At 37.1% G+C, this 23,328-nt stretch overlaps 1 protein-coding gene across 3 annotated transcripts in view; it reads right to left on the bottom strand.

Annotated features, from left to right (window-relative positions):
- Positions 1 to 4,681: 4,681 nt before the first annotated feature.
- Positions 4,682 to 23,328, bottom strand: part of OLFM3 (olfactomedin 3) — a 224,304-nt gene continuing 205,657 nt past the window's right edge. For all 3 annotated transcript variants that reach the window (XM_027536369.1, XM_027536367.1, XM_027536370.1), the window contains 2 exons: positions 8,905 to 9,011; positions 4,682 to 7,782 (listed from right to left, as the gene is read on the bottom strand). In XM_027536369.1, the coding sequence (XP_027392170.1) occupies positions 7,105 to 7,782; positions 8,905 to 9,011 (785 nt within the window). In that variant the 3' untranslated portion in view covers positions 4,682 to 7,104. The remainder of the gene's footprint in view (positions 7,783 to 8,904; positions 9,012 to 23,328) is intronic.

Below are 23,328 nucleotides of genomic sequence, written 5' to 3'. Positions count from 1 at the left end.
TTTTATTTGTTTATCCTAGATATCTGATAATAGAAGGAGCAGGTGTGTTGAAAGAGACAAAGGTGTAATAGAAAGCAGGGTTGTGGATGGAATGGTTTTTTTTAATTAACTGCAGTAGGGAGGAAAAATACACTGGGGGACAAGTGAAGGAAAGATAAGGATTCTGGTTGAAACATATTGAGTGTGAGGTGCCTGTGGAATATCTATGAAGAAATATAAACATTGAAACATAAATGTCCTGTTTACTCGGTTGTGAAATCAGAATGATGTATTTTGCCCTCCCTATTCCCAAGGATGTTGTAAGGCCTTAAAATAGAAATGAAATAGCATTGAAAAATAGAAAACAATGTACAATGAAAGAAAAGTTCTTTATGTTATACTTGTTTAGTCCACATTTTCTAAGGAAGAATGATAGGAAAAGCTAATAATAAATTAATTATGCATTTTAACCACTTTACTGGGTTAGACTTTACCTGAAGAGCAACAATGTCATTTGAGTGTAAGAACTCATTACTTATATAAAGACATGTTTAACTTCTTTTTCAACGTATACTGCATCTTTCAAGAGTAAATTCTAATGGAGTTTGATAAAGATATTACAGATATATATTTTTATTATTTTGGTTCATATTAGGGTGGAAGTAAATGAATGTCTTCTAAAGTAGCTTGGGAAACAAACAAAATATCACTGATGGCAGGAGCCTCAATTCTCTACTCAGTATGACTTTATCTATGTGTGTGTGTGTGTGTCTATATATATATAAAATGAGTTATTTTTTTAATAAAATTATTTTTATTTCCTGAAGCTATTATGCATCTTAACTGCAGTAGCTTCTAGACCAAGGCAAGTGTTATACTCTTTCCTTTTGCTGTTTATGTGCTGCTGTGGTAGTTAATTTCAGAGGAGGAGTTAAATTTCATGGAGCATACTACCTCTGCTCAATTCCAGTCAGATTCTAATGGTGCTGCCGAAAAGCTGTGTTAGCATTATAAGAGAATGTCCTCCAGACGCCAGGAAATGTAGGGCAGGCCTCATAATAGGAACATGGCCTGCAGATCAGGCAAGAATGTGCTCTGAAGGCTGTGTCACAAAGCAATAATTGGATTTGGCTCAGTCATAAAAAAGTCCTATTAGAGGCTTTTTGGTTTTGTTTTGAAGATTAAGGGGACAACTTAATCTTTACAACAACAACTTAATCTTGAGTTCTTATGAAGAAAAAAAATTGCTGTTAATACTAGGATGTTAATTGCTTTGCTATGATCTTAGTTTTTTGAATGTTGAGTTTAAGCCAGCTTTTTCAGTCTCTTCTTTTACCTTCTCAAGAGGCTCTTTAGTTCCTCTTCGCTTTCAGCCGTAAGGGTGGTGTCATCTACATATCTGCGGTTATTGATAGTTCTCCTGGCAGTCTTGATTCCAGCTTGTGCTTCATCCAGCCCAGCATTTTGCATGATGGACTCTGAATATAAGTTAAATAAACAGGGTGACAATATATAGCCTTGATCTACTCCTTTCCCAATTTTGAACCAGTCTGTTGTTCCATTTCCAGTTCTGTTGCTTCTTGACTGGGATACAGGTTTCACAGGAGGCAGGTAAGGTAGTCTGCTGTTCCCATCTCTTTAAGAATTTCCCACAGTTTGTTGTGATCCACACTGTCAAAGGCTTTGGTGTAGTCAATAAGGAAGAAGTAGATGTTTCACTGGAATTCTCTAGCTTTTTCTATGTTCTAACAATGTTGGCAATTTGATCTCTGGTTCCTCTGCTTTTTTTCTAAATCCAGCTTTATATCTGGATGTTCTCCGTTCATGTACTCTTGAAGCCTAGCTTGGAGGATGTTGAGGATGACCTTGCTAGCATGTGAAAGAGTGCAACTATGTGATAGTTTGAACATTTTTTTGGCATTGCCCTTCTTTGGGATTGGAATGAAAACTGACGTTTTCCAGTCCTGTGGCCACTGCTGAGTTTTCCAAATTTGCTGGCATATTAAATGCAGCACTTAAAGAGCATTATCTTTTAGGATTTGAGAGAGCTCAGCTGAAATTCTATCACCTCTGCTAGCTTTGATTATAGTGATGTGTCCTAAGGCCTGCTTGACTTTGCATTCTAGGATATCTGGCTCTAGGTGAGTGATCATACCAACATGATTATCCGTGTCATTTAGATTTTTTTTTTTATGGTTCTTCCATGTATTTTTGCTACCTCTTCTTAGTATCTTCTGCTTCTATTAGGTCCATACCATTTCTGTCCTTTATTGTGCCTATTTTTGTATTTTGCATGAAATGTTCCCTTGGTATCACTTGTTCCTTGGAAGAAAAGCTATGACAAATCTAGACAGCATATTAAAAAGCAGAGACATTACTTTGCCTGCCAAGGTCTGAATAGTCAAAGCTATGGTTTTTCCAGTAGTCATGTATGGATGTGAGATTTGGACCATAGAAATGGCTGGATGCCAAATCATTGATGCTTTTGAACTGTGGTGTTGGAGAAGACTCTTGAGAGTCCCTTGAATAGCAAGGAGATCAAAACAGTCAATCCTAAAGGAAATCAACTCTGAATATTCATTGGAAGTACTGATGATGAAACTAAAGCTCCAATACTTTGGCCACCTGATGCAAAGAGCTGACTCAGAAAAAACCCTGATGCTGGGAAAGATTGAAAGCAGGAAGAGAAGGGAACAACAGAGGATGAGATGGTTGGATGGCATCACTGGCTCAATATACATGAGTTTGAGCAAGCTCTGGGAGATGGTGAAGGACAGGGAAGCCTGGCGTGCTGCGGTCCATGTGGTTGCAAAGTGTTGGATGAAACTGAGGAACTGAACAACAACAAATAGCTTAGGGATGTAACTTGGTACTAAACTACATAGATGAGTATGATTTACCAGCAGGTTTCTTGCAGCTCTGTTCCTGAGAACGTGTTTATATTCACCATATTGCTTCATATCTATACCTACGAGTGATGTTTTAAGATGGTTATTTTTATGAAAGTACTAGGAATGCATGACAAGGTACAAATTTATGTTCTTTCTATATTATTTTCAAGTCATGTTCAATAATAATAATTTATACTTGTAAAACTTATGTGGCAATCAGTGAACTGAGCTTCAAAGAAGGTATGTTTTCTGTCAGTGAGTTTGATATTTTGGAGACAAGGCAGACTGCAAATATGATTAAATTCTTCTAAACCTGATGAAGAGGGATATCACATAATTTTCAGGTGTGATTCAGAAAAAATCAGCCTGGTAAAGTCAGTTTGTGGAGGATTTCCTTCTGATTGGTTATGTGGTAGAGTAAACGCTTTTCTGTTCTTTGTTCAAGAGATTGCCATCAATGGAATTCATCAATTATAGTTAATAACTAAAAGTTTGGTGAAATTGGTTTTTCCTCCACAAGCTAATGTTTTCATTGTGTTTTTTTCTGGTAGAAGTTCAACAATTCAACAGAACACATTTTATTAAGCTCAGGACCTTTTCTGAAGAGTCATTGATTAGGACAAACTATCAGCTAAGAGATTTATGCTGATCTTACTCAATTTTAGAAACAACTCATTCCATGATCTAGATGTTAGTGTGGATACAGGCCACTAAGCTGAATGATATGCAGTGCCTCTGAGCCTTTCCAGAAATGATTGTTTGTAGCTATGAGAAGTCAGAGATTAAGGCTTTGTGTCATCCTACAGTATCTAAGTTATAATTACTGTTCCTTGCGTATTGTGCTAGGTAGACCACTTTATAGTAGTTTTCTCATGGTCCACTTATCATGTGATGATGGAGAGGAAAAATATGCTTTATCAATAAACTGACATTATTTTATATTGTCATATAAGAACTCAGATTGTGCATTTAGTAAAGTGCACATCATACCTACCCTGTCAAGTTAGCAAGACGCCATTTTTAAAATTTATTTATTTTTAATTGAAGGATAATTGCTTTACAGTATTATGTTGGTTTCTACCAAAAGGGTGCCATTTTTTATTCTTTTTTAAAGGACACATATTTCTAGGAGGCTTGGTTTTTAGAAACTATACAGTGTTGATAATTTTTCATATTTGTTCTAACTTGAAGGGATACTTAATTTTGCTGACAGTTGTATCCAAATTTAGCTTTTTCAGAAAATATTTGGTAATCCTGAGTGCTAAGGAGACCAGATAGGGTTTTTAAAAAATCTATTTAAGGAGAATAAAGCTAAGGAATAAATCTATTTAGGGAGAATAAAGCTAATACCATGTAAAATTTACCTTAGTAGAAAAGCAACTGGTTTCATTTGTTTATGAACATAAGTATAATTTTATATTTATGCTTTTAAAATAATTCTTCTGTTTGAAAGATTTGTACTTTTGATGGTACTTTCAGATCTGAAGACTATTTTCTTGATAGTACTAAAAATCGATTTTATGAAAATAAGATTTCATCAGAGAAAATACTATGAATTATAAAGATGAAATATATAAATATGGTGATAGGAACCATAGATAGAGATTTTGAGTTCATGATAAATATTATCACAAACTTATCACTATATGAAATGTTGCATATGGAAACTCACTATTTTCTTTCTTTTTTATCTCTACATTTTGGTAATGCTCTGACACACTGGCATTTTCTGAATGCATAGATATAAGTGCATGTGCAAGTAGTAAGTATTATGATTCAAGTTCCACAAAAACAAACGTCACACAAACACAGTCAGACCATGATCATATTATTATTTAAATGACATAGAAGTTTGTTAATGATCTGGTTAATTCAGAAAAATACCAGTTAAACAGTTCACTTAGAATTAAAACTTTCTGAGCTTGGATTTCTTTACTGATTGAATAACAAGTATGATTTTAAACAGTCAATGTTTCCCTCATAAAATTCATTTGTTGGACATTTAAAAAAAAAAAAAACAGTGATTAGAATAAGTTCTTATTTATTTCAGGCACAAACTGATAATTTATTAAGAAAACACTTTTAAACTAAGTGTTTAATGCAAATCACACTTTTAAACCTATATTACCCCCATTGCAGTGACAGTAGTAAAATCTGTGCTTGCTCTAGCAGCACATACACTATAATTGGATATGGTGATGAACTCTTCCATAGAAAACAATAAAGTGCTTTACAAGCCGTACATCTCACAAAAAAGCTGTGAACATCCAGGTTTTGAATTTACATTGTATCATATTACATTATTTCCTTGAAAGTAATGGAGACCCAGATATCCACTAGAGGCCATCTACTAAAAATTCATTCATTTCTGAAATTGACTTTCTTCATACAAACTCTTGATGTACAAAATATTGGCTTAATAGTTTTGTAGTGTGTGTACAATGACAACGGAGTCCCCTAAATTTTCTAACTCTCAAAAGCAGAGGAGAACATATGTAAGTGTTTCAAAGAGAAGACAGCATTGCAAAAGAACACAGAATGGTCATTAAATCATGCTAATATCTTTTTGTAGGTTAAAAAAAATTGTTAAATTTTAACAATTTCAAGATTGAGTTTTTCATCCTAAAATGTTGATGGTAAGATATTTGAGAATGATATTTTACTTGTGACATTTGAAGTGAATTACTCTTTAAGAATTATTTCTTTATACAATGCCTTATCTGATTTATTATATCCTTACTTTACAAAGGAAATGATGATATTATGTATATGTGAAACTAAACATTTACAACAATTTAAGTTATATATTGTTTATTATAGAATATACTTTTTAAATTGTAAAACCAACCCACACTGGTTTCCATAAAACTGCCTTAAGTATGAAGAAAGTACATCCAAAAACCATGACATGTTTCATATATATTGATTATATGTTTTTGGTGTGATTAACATAAGATATTATTAAAGCTCTGTTTTTTTTATTATACCACTTCTGCACACAATGAATCAGGGTAACAAGGGGTTGTCTTCTCATCTTGTGTTCTGAATTGATTATTTAAACATTTAAACCACTTGGGCAACTCCCAAGTTTTCCCACAATTTTCTTTTGTACAAATCTTGCCAACAGCTCTTCAGAATTTATAAGTCTAGATGACATTACAAAAATTTAATCTTAAGAGTTTTCATATGTGCTTCATGTATTTTTAGAATCCTGATATAAGGAGTTAATTATTGCCAGTTGTATGTAAAATTTAAGTTAAAACATTGATATACTTAATTATATAAGAACAAAATTTGAATGTGTAATAAATGAGTAGAGTCCAGTCCAGTTGTGACCATGCTGCATCTTTGCAAGCAACTATATGGGTTGCTTCCAGTGGAGTGAACAGAGTAGCTCATCCTTACTGAATCAGTTTTAGGATTCCATGTCAGTGATCCAATAAACTTGGGGTAAAATAAAGAATCTATGTAAGAGATCTGGCTTGATTTTCTTTTTAGCTTATAATGCTTATGTAAAGGAGTAGGTTGAGAAGATACTTCTTTCTTGACCACTCTCGAAAAGTGACCCATAATGATTACTGAGATTAAACTTCAGTGTATTTTATAAAAAAATATTACTTACTTTCACAGAAGTGAAGAGATACAATTGCACAATGGTGGTTACAATGGTAGAAATACGTATTGCCAATAAAGTGTTAGCAAGAGATTTAAAAATGACTGTACAGCACCGCATCAGAGAATCGTATAACAGCAAAATGATTAATATTATTTTCTCATATAAATAAGATCTTTAAATCTGTTTTAGAAATAAATGAGGGGAAAGTGTTTTTTCCCCTAATTCCTACCAAAATATTTTCTGATGTGGAGCAAAACACAGTAAAAAATGACAGATTAAAAAAAAAAAAAAGACATTCATGCATTTAAGCCACCATTAATTTCTGACTCTAATATAAGGCAGATCATTAATCTTTTGTAAAAGTATGACTTTAGCCACTTAAGCTCTTTTAGTGCTTTTCATGACAAGGACATGATAGGCCTTGTAAATTAAGAAGTTAAGATGTGTTTCCAACAGGTTAATTTATACAAGTTCAGATGTTTTTTGAAACACCAACTTTATAATAAAATAATGCTTTGGAGAAATGATGAAAGTTATAATAAAGAGAAAACAGAAGGGGTCCTATAGAGTTGATCACAAATGACACTGTTTAGATTGATGACAACAAATTACATTTGCTTATGTGTCATCCTCAGTCTTAATGATGTGGAAAAGGGTGACATTGAACAGGACCTGGTGACCATTGTTCCAGGCATACAGAGCTCTATCTCTTGCATTGTAGTCAAGCATGGATATGTGAAAGTATTGGTTATGAAAGGGAATGTCCGTGTACTCATATGTGGAGGTTTTGGTGGAATAGGAATAATACACCTTGGCTCCAGTTAAGTGGGAGTTGGTGACATACAGTGTCCCACAGATCATGAAGGATTCCCCTGCACTTCTCTTGGGATAGCCAGTGTTCCAGCTCTTCATCACCTCCAGTGTATCTTGGTTAAGTTGGCTGATGACAATATTGCCTGCATTCTGGTTAGTTGCATACACAGCCCACAGCCCGATTTCATCAGCCATTAAGTCGATGTCAGAGAACCCACCCCATGTGTAAGGATAAACGTTGTGAAAACCAGCATATTCCAGGCTTCGTTGGGCAAGCACTCTCCCCAAATCAAAGCTGTATTTGATGATGATGTTACTCTGATACTTGTTAAAATAGAGTGAGCCATTGTAGACAACATGGTTAGTTCCTGCCCATTTGAAAGGGAGGTTGTATGTTCTTGATTCAGCCCCACTGACAAAGTCAGCAATTGATTTGTACTCACGGACAATTTTATTGTTGGTATAACTGTCCATGTACCAAACCTGGAAAAAAATGGGAAAATGGAATAATTAAATTATATACGTTTTTGAGAATTCCAAAATAAAGACACTAAGAATCAGGACATATTACTATTGTTATTCTCAGGCTCTGGAATGTTCTCTTTCTACTTACTGCTGCAGTGTGATAGTACTGCAGACTTTGACAAAAAACAGTGGCATGGCCTATATGAAAAGGAACAATGTACTGCCTTGAAATTGATTTGGTTTTTTGTCCTTTCTTTTTTTATTGTTTTTAAAATTTTTGATCATTTGGTGCTTATCACTGAGTGAACCATATATCTATGCAAAACACATCACTTTGTTCATTTACCTGATCAACTTGATTAGTGATAATTGCAAAAATCATCACATTTGGAAAATTTATTTATTCCACCCCTTGCTCTGAAAAATGTATGGTCTACTTTTGTACATTCAACTTATTTTCCCTTTATGGACACCACAGAACCTTCTAGTAATAATTGTTCATTGGATCATCCTATAGGTACAAGCACCTTTTAATGAAATAATTTTACTAATTAAGCTACTAAACTTAATTGGATATAACTTGTTTGGATATGACTCTTGAGAATCCTAATGTATACTGAGTTCAGTAATAGAACATTAATAGAACCACGGTATGTTTCTAATATATTGATTTTCTTAATATGGATATTGCCAAATACCCGTAAAGTTTCAGCAATGTTTTCTTTAAAATTACCCCTAGATTCTAGGAATATGTGGCTTGTTTAGTGAATTGGTTAACTCTTGAGATTTTTACTTATTTAGTGTTTTTTTTTTTTTTTTTACACTAAGGAGCAAATTATAGGAGTATAGGGAGAATTTTGTCCACTTATAATTAGCTCTTTAAAAGCATAAAACAGGTTTAAAACCAGTAAAAATTAGGCTCACTATACTGATAAATTATAGGATAGAACATTTTACTAAAGTAAGTTTAACATATATCTGTAGATATGTTAATATTATCAAACTGAAAATATTTGCAAACAGTAAGTATAGTACTTTCCAAGTAGAAATTGATGTCCTTGAAAACAAGTGAATAATCTAGTAGACGTAAAATTTAATAAAACATAATTCTAAGCAAAGGTATTTGAGGAAGCAACATACTCTGTTATTTTTCTCAGATGCTAGCGGATCTGTCATCCAAGCACCAAATCGGGTTCCAGATGTCTTGACTGTAATTGGGCCTGTGATTTTCATCAGTTTGCCACAGGCTGAAAATAGAGTAATATAAACATGTTGGGTGAAAATGGCCAGTGATTCCGACACACATATTTACACCAACAGCAAAGAAACGAATCCTAAAACAAAACAAAGAGAATTAATATCATTTATTCTAAATAAATGATCATTCATGTTGGGTGCTAAGATTTAACTATAATTTGAATCATAAGTAGTGGCTTTTTCAGTGCTGTAAATCCAAAGTGTGGAGTTTTAAAATGAGAAATTATTTCTATAATCTGGACAGAAATAAATGAAGAAAGTCACTTTACCAATCCAGCTGCTGTTTCTAAGTAGTCAGAAAAGTTAAACTATCCATGGACCTGTTTACCTGATCTTCAGCTCAGCTTCCCCTCACCTCACCCTCTCTCTTCATGCTTTGAGACTTTGGACTACTTTTATAAGCCAGAAAGAATTCTATAAGCTGATTTTCAGTTTCTACTGGTAAATGAGCAGCTCCTGTGAAAGTTATTTTTATAGAATATAATAATAACACTGTAATCACAGTCTGCCTGAATGAGGTAAAGTTTTAAAGGGTAAAATGCCTTTAGGTCTGGTAGAGCAGCCCTAAGCTTTAGTAGAAGGGGAAAAAAAAAAAAATCCCTCAAAACTCAAGCCCTCAGACCCTGTAGTCCCATGCCATGAAAGATACAAGTATAAATTGATTGACAAGTATAAATTGATATAATAAATGATACAAAATAATGACTGCTGAAAAATTATAGTTTTTATCACTCTAGTTATGAATAAAATCTTAGGAAGAGCTTAGACATCATAAGTGCCAAAGTCTAAATGAAAAAGGAACCCAGGCATTTTGTGAATTTTTTTTTTAACAGCAAAATTTAAAAGTAATTTATCATACACATTCTGAGTGTCTATCAATGTTGACTTTGGTCTAAACAAAAAATATTTCCTATTCATTTATACCACTTTTTCCTTTCTGTTCTTTTTTTTCCACTTAAAAAATTGTTCTAAATGGCCCATGCTGCTTATCCACCTCTGCCTGTCCTTAGAATTGATAAAATTCTCCTTAGTAGCTGTTGGTTCCTGTGTGTTTGGAAAGAAAAGAACAGATCCCCAAAACAAATAAAGGGCAAAACTAATTGTAGCTTTGGGCTTATCCTGGCTAATTTTTCTCTATGTATGTTAATCATAAGAATAATTTATAACTGGCAGAATACTAAGCATGCAGCTAGAAAGATGATAAATGCTAACATTATATTTTGTTCTATTACTTTATTGATAACTACACAGTAAGTAATCTCCAGCTTTTTATAAAGTCTAAGCGCAGGAGCAGCCAAGAGGAGCTACCCACCGCCCGAGGCCAGGGACCGCGGCCCAGGCGAGCAACCCCACACCCAAGGAGCAGTGGCTGCGCAGGCGCAGGAGGGCCCAGAGGAGCTATTCCACGTTCAAGGTCAGGAGGCGGGCGGTGAGGAGATACCTCTCATCCAAGGTAAGGAGCAGCGGCTGCGCTTTGCTGGAGCAGCCGTGAAGAGATACCCCACGACCAAGGTAAGAGAAACCCAAGTAAGACAGTAGGTGTTGCAAGAGGGCATCAAGGTAGACACACTGAAACCATACTCACAGAAAACTAGTCAATCTAATCACACTAGGACCACAGCCTTGTCTAACTCAATGAAACTAAGCCATGCCTGTGGGGCAACCCAAGACGGGTGGGATATGGTGGAGAGGTCTGACAGAATGTGGTCCACTGGAGAAGGCAATGGCAAACCACTTCAGTATTCTTGCCTTGAGAACCCCATGAACAGTATGAAAAGGCAAAATGATAGGCTATTGAAAGAGGAATTCCCCAGGTCAGTAGGTGTCCAATATGCTACTGGAGATCAGTGGAGAAATAACTCCAGAAAGAATGAAGGGATGGAGCCAAAGCAAAAACAATACCCAGTTGTGGATGTGACTGGTGATAGAAGCAAGGTCAGATGCTGTAAAGAGCAATATTGCATAGGAACCTGGAATGTCAGGCCCATGAATCAAGGCAAGTTGGAAGTAGTCAAACAGGAAATGGCAAGAGTGAACGTCGACATTCTAGGAATCAGCAAACCAAAATGGACTGGAATGGGTGAATTTAACTCAGATGACCATTATATCTACTACTGCGGGCAGGAATCCCTTAGAAGAAATGGAGTAGCCATCATAGTCAACAAAAGTCTGAAATGCAGTACTTGGATACAATCTCAAAAATGACAGAATGATCTCTGTTCATTTCCAAGGCAAACCATTCAATATCACAGTAATCCAAGTCTATGTCCCAACCAGTAACACTGAAGAAGCTGAAGTTGAACAGTTCTATGAAGACCTAAAGACCTTTTAGAACTAACACCCCAAAAAGATGTCCTTTTCATTATAGGGGACTGGAATGCAAAAGTAGGAAGTCAAGAAACACCTGGAGTAACAGGCAAATTTGGCCTTGGAATACGGAATGAAGCAGGGCAAAGACTGATAGAGTTTTGCCAAGAAAATGCACTGGTCATAGCAAACACCCTCTTCCAACAACACAAGAGAAGACTCTACACATAGACATCACCAGATGGTCAACACCAAAATCAGATTGATTATATTCTTTGCAGCCAAAGATGGAGAAGCTCTATACAGTCAACAAAAACAAGACCAGGAGTTGACTGTGGCTCAGATCATGAACTCCTTATTGCCAAATTCAGACTGAAATTGAAGAAAGTAGGGAAAACCACTAGACCATTCAGGTATGACCTAAATCAAATCCCTTATGATTATACAGTGGAAGTGAGAAATAGATTTAAGGGCCTAGATCTGATAGACAGAGTGCCTGATGAACTATGGACGGAGGTTCATGACATTGTATAAGAGACAGGGATCAAGACCATAAGAAATGCAAAAAAGCTAAATGGCTCTCTGGGGAGGCCTTACAAATAGCTGTGAAAAGAAGAGAAGTGAAAAGCAAAGGAGAAAAGGAAAGATATAAGCATCTGAATGCAGAGTTCTAAAGAATAGCAAGAAGAGATAAGAAAGCCTTCTTCAGCGATCAATGCAAAGAAATAGAGGAAAACAACAGAATGGGAAAGACTAGAGATCTCTTCAAGAAAATTAGAGATACCAAGGGAATATTTCATGCAAAGATGGGCTCGATAAAGGACAGAAATGGTATGGACCTAACAGAAGCAGAAGATATTAAGAAGAGGTGGCAGAAATACACAGAAGAACTGTACACAAAAGATCTTCATGACCCAGATAATCACGATGGTGTGATCACTAACCTAGAGCCAGACATCCTGGAATGTGAAGTCAAGTGGGCCTTAGAAAGCACCACTACAGACAAAGCTAGTGGAGGTGATGGAATTCTAGTGGAGCTATTTCAAATCCTGAAAGATGATGCTGTGAAAGTGCTGCACTCAGTATGCCAGCAAATTTGGAAAACTCAGCAGTGGCCACAGGACTGGAAAAGGTCAGTTTTCATTCTAATCCCAAAGAAAGGCAATGCTAAAGAATGCTCAAACTACCACACAATTGCACTCATCTCACATGCTAGTAAAGTAATGCTCAAAATTCTCCAAGCCAGGCTTCAGCAGTACGTGAACTGTGAACTTCCAGATGTTCAAGCTGGTTTTAGAAAAGGCAGAGGAACCACAGACCAAATTGCCAACATCTGCTGGATCATCGAAAAAGCAAGAGAATTCCAGAAAAACATCTATTTCTGCTTTATTGACTACGCCAAAGCCTTTGACTGTGTGGATCGTAATAAACTGTGGAAAATTCTGAAAGAGATGGGAATACCAGACCACCTGACCTGCCTCTTGAGAAACTTGTATGCAGGTCAGGAAGCAACAGTTAGAACTGGACATGGAACAACAGACTGGTTCCAAATAGGAAAAGGAGTACGTCAAGGCTGTATATTGTCACCCTGCTTATTTAACTTGTATGCAGAGTACATCGTGAGAAACGCTGGGCTGGAAGAAGCACAAGCTGGAATCAAGATTGCCAGGAGAAATATCAATAACCTCAGATATGCAGATGACACCACCCTTATGGCAGAAAGCGAAGAGGAACTAAAAAGCCTCTTGATGAAAGTGAAAGAAGAGAGTGAAAAAGTTGGGTTAAAGCTCAACATTCAAAAAACGAAGATCATGGCATCTGGTCCCATCACTTCGTGGGAAATAGATGGGGAAACAGTGGAAACAGTGGCAGACTTTATTTTTCTGGGCTCCAAAATCACTACAGATGGTGCCTGCAGCCATGAAATGAAAAGACGCTTACTCCTTGGAAGGAAAGTTATGACCAACCTAGATTGCATATTGAAAAGCAGAGACATTACTTTGCCAACAAAGGTCCATCTAGTCAAGGCTATGGTTTTTCCTGTGGTCATGTATGGATGTGAGAGTTGGACGGTGAAGAAAGCTGAGTGCCGAAGAATTGATGCTTTTGAACTGTGGTGTTGGAGAAGATTCTTGAGAGTCCCTTGGACTGCAAGGAGGTCCAACCAGTCCATTCTAAAGGAGATCTGCCCTGGGATATCTTTGGAAGGAATGGTGTTAAAGCTGAAACTCCAGTACTTTGGCCACCTCATGTGAAGAGTTGACTCACTGCAAAAAACTCTGATGCTCGGAGGGATTGGGGGCAGGAAGAGAAGGGGACGACAGAGGATGAGATGGCTGGATGGCATCACTGACTTGATGGACGTGAGTCTGAGTGAACTCCGGGAGTTGGCGATGGACAGGGAGGCCTGGCGTGCTGCGATTCATGGGGTCACAAAGAGTCGGACATGACTGAGTGACTGAACTGAACTGAACTGAAGCTGAAGATATTTCTTCTCTCTTTTTTTTTTAGAAAACTAGATGTGATAGCATCTTTGTACATTTTATACAAATGAGTTACTTTATAATTTCTCAAGACTGGATAAACTGAGCCAATCAGAAGTCAAGTGGCATTATCTATATTGAATAGCAAGATCGTTGGTTAAACCTATTAGCTCAAGTTGGTATAAACTCATGAACAGTATGTGAGTAAAATGTATCAGTTTGAACTAGAAAAAGGTAAATATATCCTGGGTTGTGTTGTGCTTATTCGTGTCTAACTCTTTGCAACCCCATGGGCCATAGCCGGCCAGGCTCCTCTGTCCATGACATTTTCCTGTCAAGAATACTGGAGTGGGTTGTCATCTTCTACTCCAGGGGATCTTCCTGACCAAGGGAATGAACCCAGGTCTCCTGCATTGCAGGCAGATTCTTTACCATGGCACCATGTGGTAAGCCCCAAATGTATCCTGAAAGAGTATAAGTTGAATGTATTCTCTGAATGCACTCAATAAGTGAAAGCTATATACTCTTTAATGGTGGCTTACATAAATATTTGTAAATGCACAGATGACAAAAGTGCATGAAAATTTAAAGTATACATACGTTGAGATAGAAAGACATCCCTTTTACTAAGAAAACACCACAAGTAAAATATGTGGCTTCCTCCTTAGGTGTGAACAATAAATTATTTCATTGAACAAAATATAAATATCAAATGTAGGTGAAATATGAAAAGTAACTGACATGGATGATAGTGCTTTTATTGCCTTTATTTTGCAAGATCTCATCAAAATGATGGTAAAGAAGTAAAATGTGGGGGTGGGGGTCAAAGCAAAGAGAATGGTACCAAAGCCTTGAGAGGAGAAGAAATTTTTAACAGATTTCTAGAAGGCAGAAAGTGATGGAGAATGGTAATTAATTAAAGGTGTAGGATTAAATGAGATGCAATCATGTCTATGCAAAGCAGATAAGAGCTGAGGATGGAGCTGCTCTGCTTTGAAGAAAAGTAAGGGACTCAGCATCTAAGAGCACTCAAAATGTCAGTGCAGGAAGATCCTGAACTCACCTTCTTCCATGGATACAGCAAGTCTTCAACTACATATGGAATAGTTCCAATGGAGTATTATTCCCTTGGAAAGGGATCTGAAAGCTGAATGAACAGAGCCTCCACAACAAAGGGGACAGCATTGAGGTGGGTAGAAGAGGCAGAGGTGGGCCTCTTGACAAGAGAAAAACAAAGCACCAGATTAAAAAGTTCATGGACCATAGGTGAAGAGGATCCACTTCCTGATCTTTAAGCATCTTCTGGAGATGGGTAAAGCAACTGGAATACTACCTGTGGACTGAGACACCCGTGGGAGCAATTTTGCAATCTCAGGCCACCTTGCTGAGGCCAATGCTGGTGGTTGCCATTTTGAAATTCTTCCTCTAACTTGTTAGTGCCAGTGGGTGCAGGGGAGGTGACTGTTGCTTTTCATTCTAGCCATACACGTACAATATTGAATTATAATTTAAAAAGTTAATATAGTTGCAAAAACTTAAAAGTGGACATTAAAAAAGCAAAAGTCACATTTATATACTGCCTATTGAAAAATCATTCCCAGATTTTTATTTGCCATGCTTCCTTGCAGGTCTAGGAGGTAGTTGGAAATTGAAGATGCAAATAGTCTCCAGAATTGGAAGCTGTGAATCCTCTGCATTTTAATTTGATTTCAGTACTGTAAGCACTAGAGTGAAATTGTGTTCTCTAAACTTCTTGCTCTGTTGTACAATTAATAATGCAATCTCTCTCTCTTCAGTTTTTTTATCTTAAAAAGGTAGAATCCATATTATGAATTTTAACATTCATCAGTCACTTCATATAGGTGTTAAGATAAGCTAGTAAGTGATAACATTGGTTACTACATTTGCAGGAGCTGTACTAAAAGGTACTGATCATGTGATTCCAGTAGAATTGTTTTTTGTTTCAGAATAGTAACTGATTATGACCTTGGAATAATATGTGGCTATTGAATATCTTTCTCTATAGAAGGAATAATTAGATTAAAAGGTCTTAAAAAATATCTTTCAAAGGTAAATAACATTACATGATCATTAAAAAAGTAGATACAAAGAATCTCAGATGCCATTTTAAATTAGTTCTGGAGATAGATCAATATAATGTACCACATATGAAACATAAAGTAGGATAATGTTCACCCCCACAAAACTTTATACCCAGAGGAAATGACCAAATGGTAACACAATCAATAATAAATTATGATGATGTCAGACTGTTTTGATACTGAAAGTGAATAGAGATTTTGTAGTTACAAAGTTTAATATAACATTTTAGATGGACAGACCATAAAGTTAAACCCCAAACTGGGGTTTTTAACCTGTCTTCTCAGCAAAATTGACCTGGTTGCCGTAGGGGGCCTCCAGTGCCTGAAGACTGAACTATAGCTTGGACAAAGCAAGAAGATGCAAAGCTCGTATTTCCTTCAGTCATATACATACTTTAGATGTTAAGTTGTTTTCTGGGCTTAATGCTTTTTGGGACTAAGATTCTCACCATGAATCTTATGAATCAACATTTCTAGAAACATAACACTTTGGTGGTTTGGGGTATCTTGGCTTCTGAAGCGTTTGGCTCTACCCCAGCATTGTATCTATATGGCAAAGAGATACTGCTAAGTCTTATATTGTTTAGACCAGGAATTAAGAAAGAAATTACACTAGAGGTTAAAAGCTTCTAAACCTCAACTAAAAATGACTTTGCTTTCCTCTTGCAGCAGTAGGATTTTCCTCTGACGTATGATAGAGGGTGAGATAAATAGTTATGATTTAAATGTGAAATAAGTATTTTTAAGCAACCATTTACTGAGAATTTACTATGTACCAGGACTGTGCTAGATACTGAGGGCATAAGGTGAACAGGAAGACAAAATAGGTTCATAGGTTCTAGCTTCTCAAAATATGATTGTTTACATGCTATCCTTTCTGTTCCTCTTCTTTTCCTTTTTTGAATTCCACTGGCAAGGAAAGTTAAGTAGAGTTTACTTCAGACCAAAACTATTTGGAGAAAAAAAAAATATGTAGCATTGAGTGCCCTAAATATCTGTTGATGATAAATAAAATTTATAGAAATTCAGCCCTGGGTACTGAACTATATAATAACACTTCTTTCATTAACACAGCCTTCTTAGATACTAGAAATTTATCTCATTTTAAGCCACATTTAACTGTACTCTTCTTCAGAACATACCCATGAATGGTCAAACATAGAAACAAGCAAATTCAACTAATCTCCCATGTTTTGTTTTCTGTAAAAAATGAAGGTGAGAGTCTTGAAAGGATAAGTTCAATGGAGTTATATTTGTCTAACAACATGGAGTTATTATGTCTAACAACACTTGATAAGGGTAGTGGTCTTATCTGTGTGAAAGTAACTTATGTCTATTATCTAGTAAATCAATATAAATTTACAAACATTTAACTCTGGGAGATTTCAGTGAATAGGTTTATAAGTTAGATGAAAAGCATTTTCAAAATATGCCTGTGAATCTGTGTTACCTCTGGTTTCAAATAAAAATGTTTTGTATCTAATCTGGCCAGGGAAGATCCTATAAATCCTTAAGAACTTTGTGTTTTGTGTACTTTGAGTTTTCTCTGTATATCTTTCTGGTACCATTGTCTTTGTCTTTCCAGTACCATTCGGAATTTGATCTCAGCCCACCATAAGTTTTAATCCCAAAGTGACAGCCTTTCAGTAAACCAGTTGTTGTAATATTAATGTAAAAAGTACACTTGAAGTGAAGAATTCACTTTTGTTTTGTTGAACAAAGCTAGTGGAGGTGATGGAATTCCAGTTGAGCTATTCCAAATCCTAAAAGATGATGCTGTGAAAGTGCTGCACTCGTATGCCAGCAAATCTGGAAAATTCAGCAGTGGCCACAGGACTGGAAAATGTATTTTCATCCCAGTCCCAAAGAAAGGCAATGATAAAGAATGCTCAAACAACCACACAATTGCACTCCTCTCACAGGCTAGCAAAGTAATGCTCAAAATTCTCCAAGCCAGACTTCAGCAGTATGTAAACCATGAACTTCCAGAATTTCAAGCTGGATTTAGAAAAAGCAGAGGAACCAGAGATCAAATTGCCAACATCCGTTGGATCGTTGAAAAAGCAAGAGAGTTCCAGATGCCAAAGCCTTTGACTATGTGGATCACAAAAAGCTATGGAAAATTCTTCAAGAGATGGGAATACCAGAGCTCCTTACTGCCTCCTGAGAAATCTGTATGAAAGTCAAGAAGCAACAGTTAGAACTAGACATGAAACAACAGACTGGTTCCAAATTGGGAAAAGCATACGTCAAGGCTGTATATTGTCACCCTGCTTATTTGACTTATATGCAGAGTACATCATGTGAAATGCTGGGCTGGATGAATCACAAGCTGGAATCAAGACTGCCTTGCCGGGAGAAAGATCAATAACCTCAGATATGCAGATGACCCCATACTTATTGCAGAAAGTGAAGAAGAACTAAAGAGCCTCTTGAAAGTGAAAGAAGAGAGTGAAAAAGTTGGCTTAAAACTCAACATTCATAAAACTAAGATCATGGCATCTGGTCCCATCACTCCATGGCAAATAGATGGGGAAACAGTGACAGACTTTATTTTGGGGGGCTCAAAAATCACTGCAGATGGTGACAGCATCCATGGAATTAAAAGACACTTATTCCTTGGAAGAAAAATTCAGTTCAGTTCAGTATCTCAGTCGCGTCTGACTCTTTGCGACCCCATGAATTGCAGCATGCCAGGCCTCCCTGTCCGTCACCATCTTGTGGAGTTCACTCAGACTCACGTTCATCAAGTCAGTGATGCCATCCAGTCATCTCATCCTCTGTCATCCCCTTCTTCTCCTGCCCCCAATCCCTCCCAGCATCAGAGTCTTTTCCAATGAGTCAACTCTTCACATAAGGTGGCCAAAGTACTGGAGTTTCAGCTTTAGCATTATTCCTTCCAAAGAAATCCCAGGGCTGATCTTCAGAATGGACTGGTTGGATCTCCTTGCAGTCCAAGGGACTCTCAAAAGTCTTCTCCAGCACCACAGTTCAAAAGCATCAGTTCTTCGGCACTCAGCTTTCTTCACAGTCCAAATCTCACGTCCATACATGACCACTGGAAAAACCATAGCTTTGACTAGACGGACCTTTGTTGGCAAAGTAATGTCTCTGCTTTTCAGACCAACCTAAACAGCATATTAAAAAGCAGAGACATGACTTTGCCAACAAAGGTTAGTCTAGTCAAGGCTATGGTTTTTCCAGTAGTTATGTATGGACATGAGAGTTGGACTATAAAAAAAGATGAGCATGGAACAATTGCTGCTTTTGAACTGTGGTGTTGGGGAAGACTCTTGAAAGTCCCTTAGACTGCAAGGGGATCCAACCAGTCCATCAAAAAGGAAATCAGTCCTAAATATTTATTGCAAGAACTGATGCTGGCGCTGAAACTCCAATACTTTGGCCACCTGATACAAAGAACTGACTCCCTGGAAAACACCCTGATGCTGGGAAAGATTGAAGGCCGGAGGACAAGGGGATGACAGAGGATGAGATGGTTGGATGGCATTACCTTCACGATGGACATGAGTTTGAGTAAGCTCTGGGAATTGGTGATAGACAGGGAAGCCTGGCGTGCTGCCGTCCATGGGGTCACAAAGAGTTGGACCTGGATGAGCCACTGAACTGAACTGAGAATGATGAGAAAGACAGTGATGAGAAAGACATAACACCTCTGTTCTGGTGAAGCTTACATTTTGATGGGAAGAGCGAGAAAATAAATGAAAAAATAAGCAACCTAGCTAATAGATCAGATAAGAATAAATTTAGTGTATATTTAAGTAATTTGATAAAGAGGGACAGGGGAACTGCTTTAGATGGGTGAGTAGGGAATACCTTTCAAAGAAGGTGGTGTTTAATTTGGGATCTAATTGACAAGGAGGAAGCTATGGATCCTTGAAGAGAGATATGTTTAGACTGTGAATCAGCTAGAGGAAGGCAGGATTCTAAAGTAACTGGAGGCATGGTTTAAGAAATTTGCCTGGATTTGAATCCTGATTTTATCACTCACTCCCTGGGGGTCTTGAACAGTTGGTAACCTCTCAGTGTCTGGTGGGTAACAGCAGTAATAATACCTAACTCAAACACTTATTGGGAGGATTATATAAAAATATATGCCAAGTGTTTTGATTAGTGTTTTATACACAGTTAATTGTCTAATAAATGTTAGCCATTTTTATAGGTCAATAAATCTTAGCTATTATTATTGTTCTTGCAAAGGAACTGAATTTGAATATGCTTGAAAGTTAAAAGGAAAACTGAATTTAAAATGAAGAAGGCCAGTGTATCCGGAGAAAACTTGGAAAAGTAGACGGTGAGGTTGTAGAGGTGAATAGAATAAAGCTTTGCAAAATCACTGTAAGTATTTGAATTTTATTCTAGGTTAATGGAAAGCTATTGGAGGATTTTAAGAAAATGGGAAAGTGACAAAATGTAAGTTGTATTTAAAAAAGATCACTCTAGCTATACGTGGAAAATTAATTGTAGGGGAGATATAGGCAAAGAGACCCATTGAATGTTATCACATTGGGCAGATGAGAGATAATGAAAGTGGTAATGAAGACTGGATGAAGCACAAGCTGGAACCAAGACTGTTGGGAGAAATATCAATAACCTCAGATATGCAGATGGCACCACTCTTATGGCAGAAAGTGAAGAACTAAAGAGCCTCTTGATGAGAGTGAAAGAGGAGAGTGAAAAAGTTGGCTTAAAACTTAACACTCAGAAAACTAAGATCATGGCATCTGGTCCCATCATTTCATGGCAGAAACAATGGAAACAGTGACAGACTTTATTTTTGGGCTCCAAAATGACTGCAGATGGTGACTGCAGCCATGAAATTAAAAGATGCTTACTCCTTGGAAGAAAAGTTATGACCAACCTAGACAGTTTATTAAAAAGCAGAGACATTACTTTGCCAATAAAGGTCCATCTAGTCAAAGCTCTGGTTTTTCCAGTAGTCATGTATGGATGTGAGAGTTGGAGTATAAAAAAAGCTGAGCATGGAAAAATTGATGCTTTTGAACTGTGGTGTTGGAGAAGATTCTCAAGAGTCCCTTGGACAGCAAGGAGATCCAATTAGTCCATCCTAAAGGAAATCAGTCCTGAATATTCATTGGAAGGACTGATGCTGAAGCTGAAACTCCAATATTTGGGTCACCTGATACGAGGAACTGACTCATTGGAAAAGACCCTAATGCTGGGAAAGCTTGCAGGCGGGAGGAGAAGGGGATAACAGAGGATGAAATGGTTGGATGGCATCACTGACTCAATGGACATGAGTCTGAATAAACTCTGGATGTTGGTGATGGACAGGGAGGCCTGGCATGCTGCAGTCCATCGGGTCACAAGGAGTCAGACATGACTGAGCAACTGAACTGAATGAAGATGGAGAAAAGTAGATGTATTTTGGTTTTAAATATTTTTTTCTTTCTTGGATAAAGTCAATGGGACCAGGCTTTGGATTAGATATTAGAGTGGGAAGTAGAAAGAGAAAGAAAATCTCAAATTGAAAAATAATTGGGGGTACTCTTTCTACCCCCTTCTGATGCCTATGTCAGAAGCTTTCTCTATCTCCTTTATACTTTAATAAAACTTTATTACATAAAAGCTCTGAGCGATCAAGCCTCGTCTCTGGCCCCGGATTGAATTCTTCTCCTCCGGGGGCCAAGAATCCTGGTGTATTCGTGTGATTCAACAACAACCTTTCATCTTGGGGGCTCGTCCGGGATCCTTCAGGACAAGGTAAGGATGCTTGGAGCTTTAGTCCTTTGTTCTCTTAGCGAACACGTTTTCTGCTGTGCTTTACTAACTCTACGGTGTGCTTGTGTAAATGAATGGCATGCCCTACGTACAACAAGTAAGGGGCCCTGCTCTGCGGTTCCAGGTGATCTCATACGGCTTATGGCAAAAACCTGTCAGGGCGTTATACTGACCTGCCAATGCCAAGAGGCACCCAATGTCTCCTTCAGGAACCGACCAGAAATGGGCAAAGCGTGTGGACCGAACTCTCCTTTCTCGGTCAAACTTTTCGGTCTCTTTGACCATTTTATAACTCCTTGGGAATTAGAAGTACTAACCTAATCTATCAGATCATAGACTTTCAAGGGACTTGTGATCTATACTGTTACTGTGTACTGTGGCTTAGGTCCCAAACTTGAATTGGTAGTCAAGAAAGCGCCTAGCCTAGCTAGGAATTGAAAGTTATGGATATTGTTCCCCTAATCTATGTAAATGAAACTATTTGTATGGTGATCTGCCCTTCTTCAAGATTCAAGTTAATCATTTTATGGCCCAGGATAAACCATTTGGCACCAAGACTACCCGAAAATGCATCTTATGGGTGAGGGGCCTAGTGCCATTCTGAATTTTAAGACATTCCTTTCATTCATTAACAGACTGCTAGTGACTATATAACACCCAGCTGAAGACTAGCAGGCGGGTACTCTTTCTACCCCCTTCTGATGCCTATGTCAGAAGCTTTCTCTATCTCCTTTATACTTTAATAAAACTTTATTACACACACACACAAAAAGAAAAATAATTGAAATATTGGCTTGTTCAGATGGTCAGATTATAGGGTTATTTACTCAGATTAAATGCTCAGGAAGGAATGGGTTTGGAAACAAAACTCAAGAATTCTGTATGAATTATTTTATGTTGTTTCATGACTATTATCCTTACTAGTAGAGAGGTAGAGATGACAGTATACAAATCTAGATAGTGGACACCCTTCTGAGACAGTTTTCAGAGTCTTCAGCACACTGATATTAATGAAAGCCAGAGCCTTGAAGAGAGGGCACACACAAAGAAGAGGAAAGCATATAAACATAATTCTGGGACATCACAGTATTTATAGCACCCAGTAAAGGAGCCCAATAAGAAGCTATGAATGGAATAGGGAAAATAGTGTAGTGTTAAGAAATCCTAAAGAAGAACATGTTTTAGGAAGGATGAAGTACTGACCTCAGGGGAATACAGAGATTGTTCAGAAATAATCAAAGAAATGATCATGGAATTCGGCAGCAAGAAGTCATTCATGATTAGAAGAATCAAATGAAGACAATGTTGAGATCAGAAGCTGAGTTAGAGTTGGTTTTGAAAAGACTGTAAACTAAAGCAGGAGCTATAAAAGATTATTTTAACTAAGAAGCAGAGAAAAGAGGGTGGAGAAATATGATGTTATGGGAAAATTTAGTTACTGTAACATCTTGTACTGATGTTACTCTTGTTGCTTAATAAAGACTTGTTTGCCTTTATAAATAATCTAGTAAAGAGGGAAAAACTTATAATACAAATGGAAAAAATGAATTTCATAAGCAGATGATAGATGGTGATTGCAGCCATGAAATTAAAAGACAGTTACTCCTTGGAAGGAAAGTTATGACCAATCTAGACAGCATATTAAAAAGCAGAGA

This window comes from Bos indicus x Bos taurus, chromosome 3, assembly GCF_003369695.1.
Source record: "Bos indicus x Bos taurus breed Angus x Brahman F1 hybrid chromosome 3, Bos_hybrid_MaternalHap_v2.0, whole genome shotgun sequence".
Classification (NCBI taxonomy): Eukaryota; Metazoa; Chordata; class Mammalia; order Artiodactyla; family Bovidae; genus Bos; species Bos indicus x Bos taurus.
The sequence above is the reverse complement of the archived record's forward strand: the minus strand, read 5'-3'. Positions and strand labels throughout refer to the sequence as shown.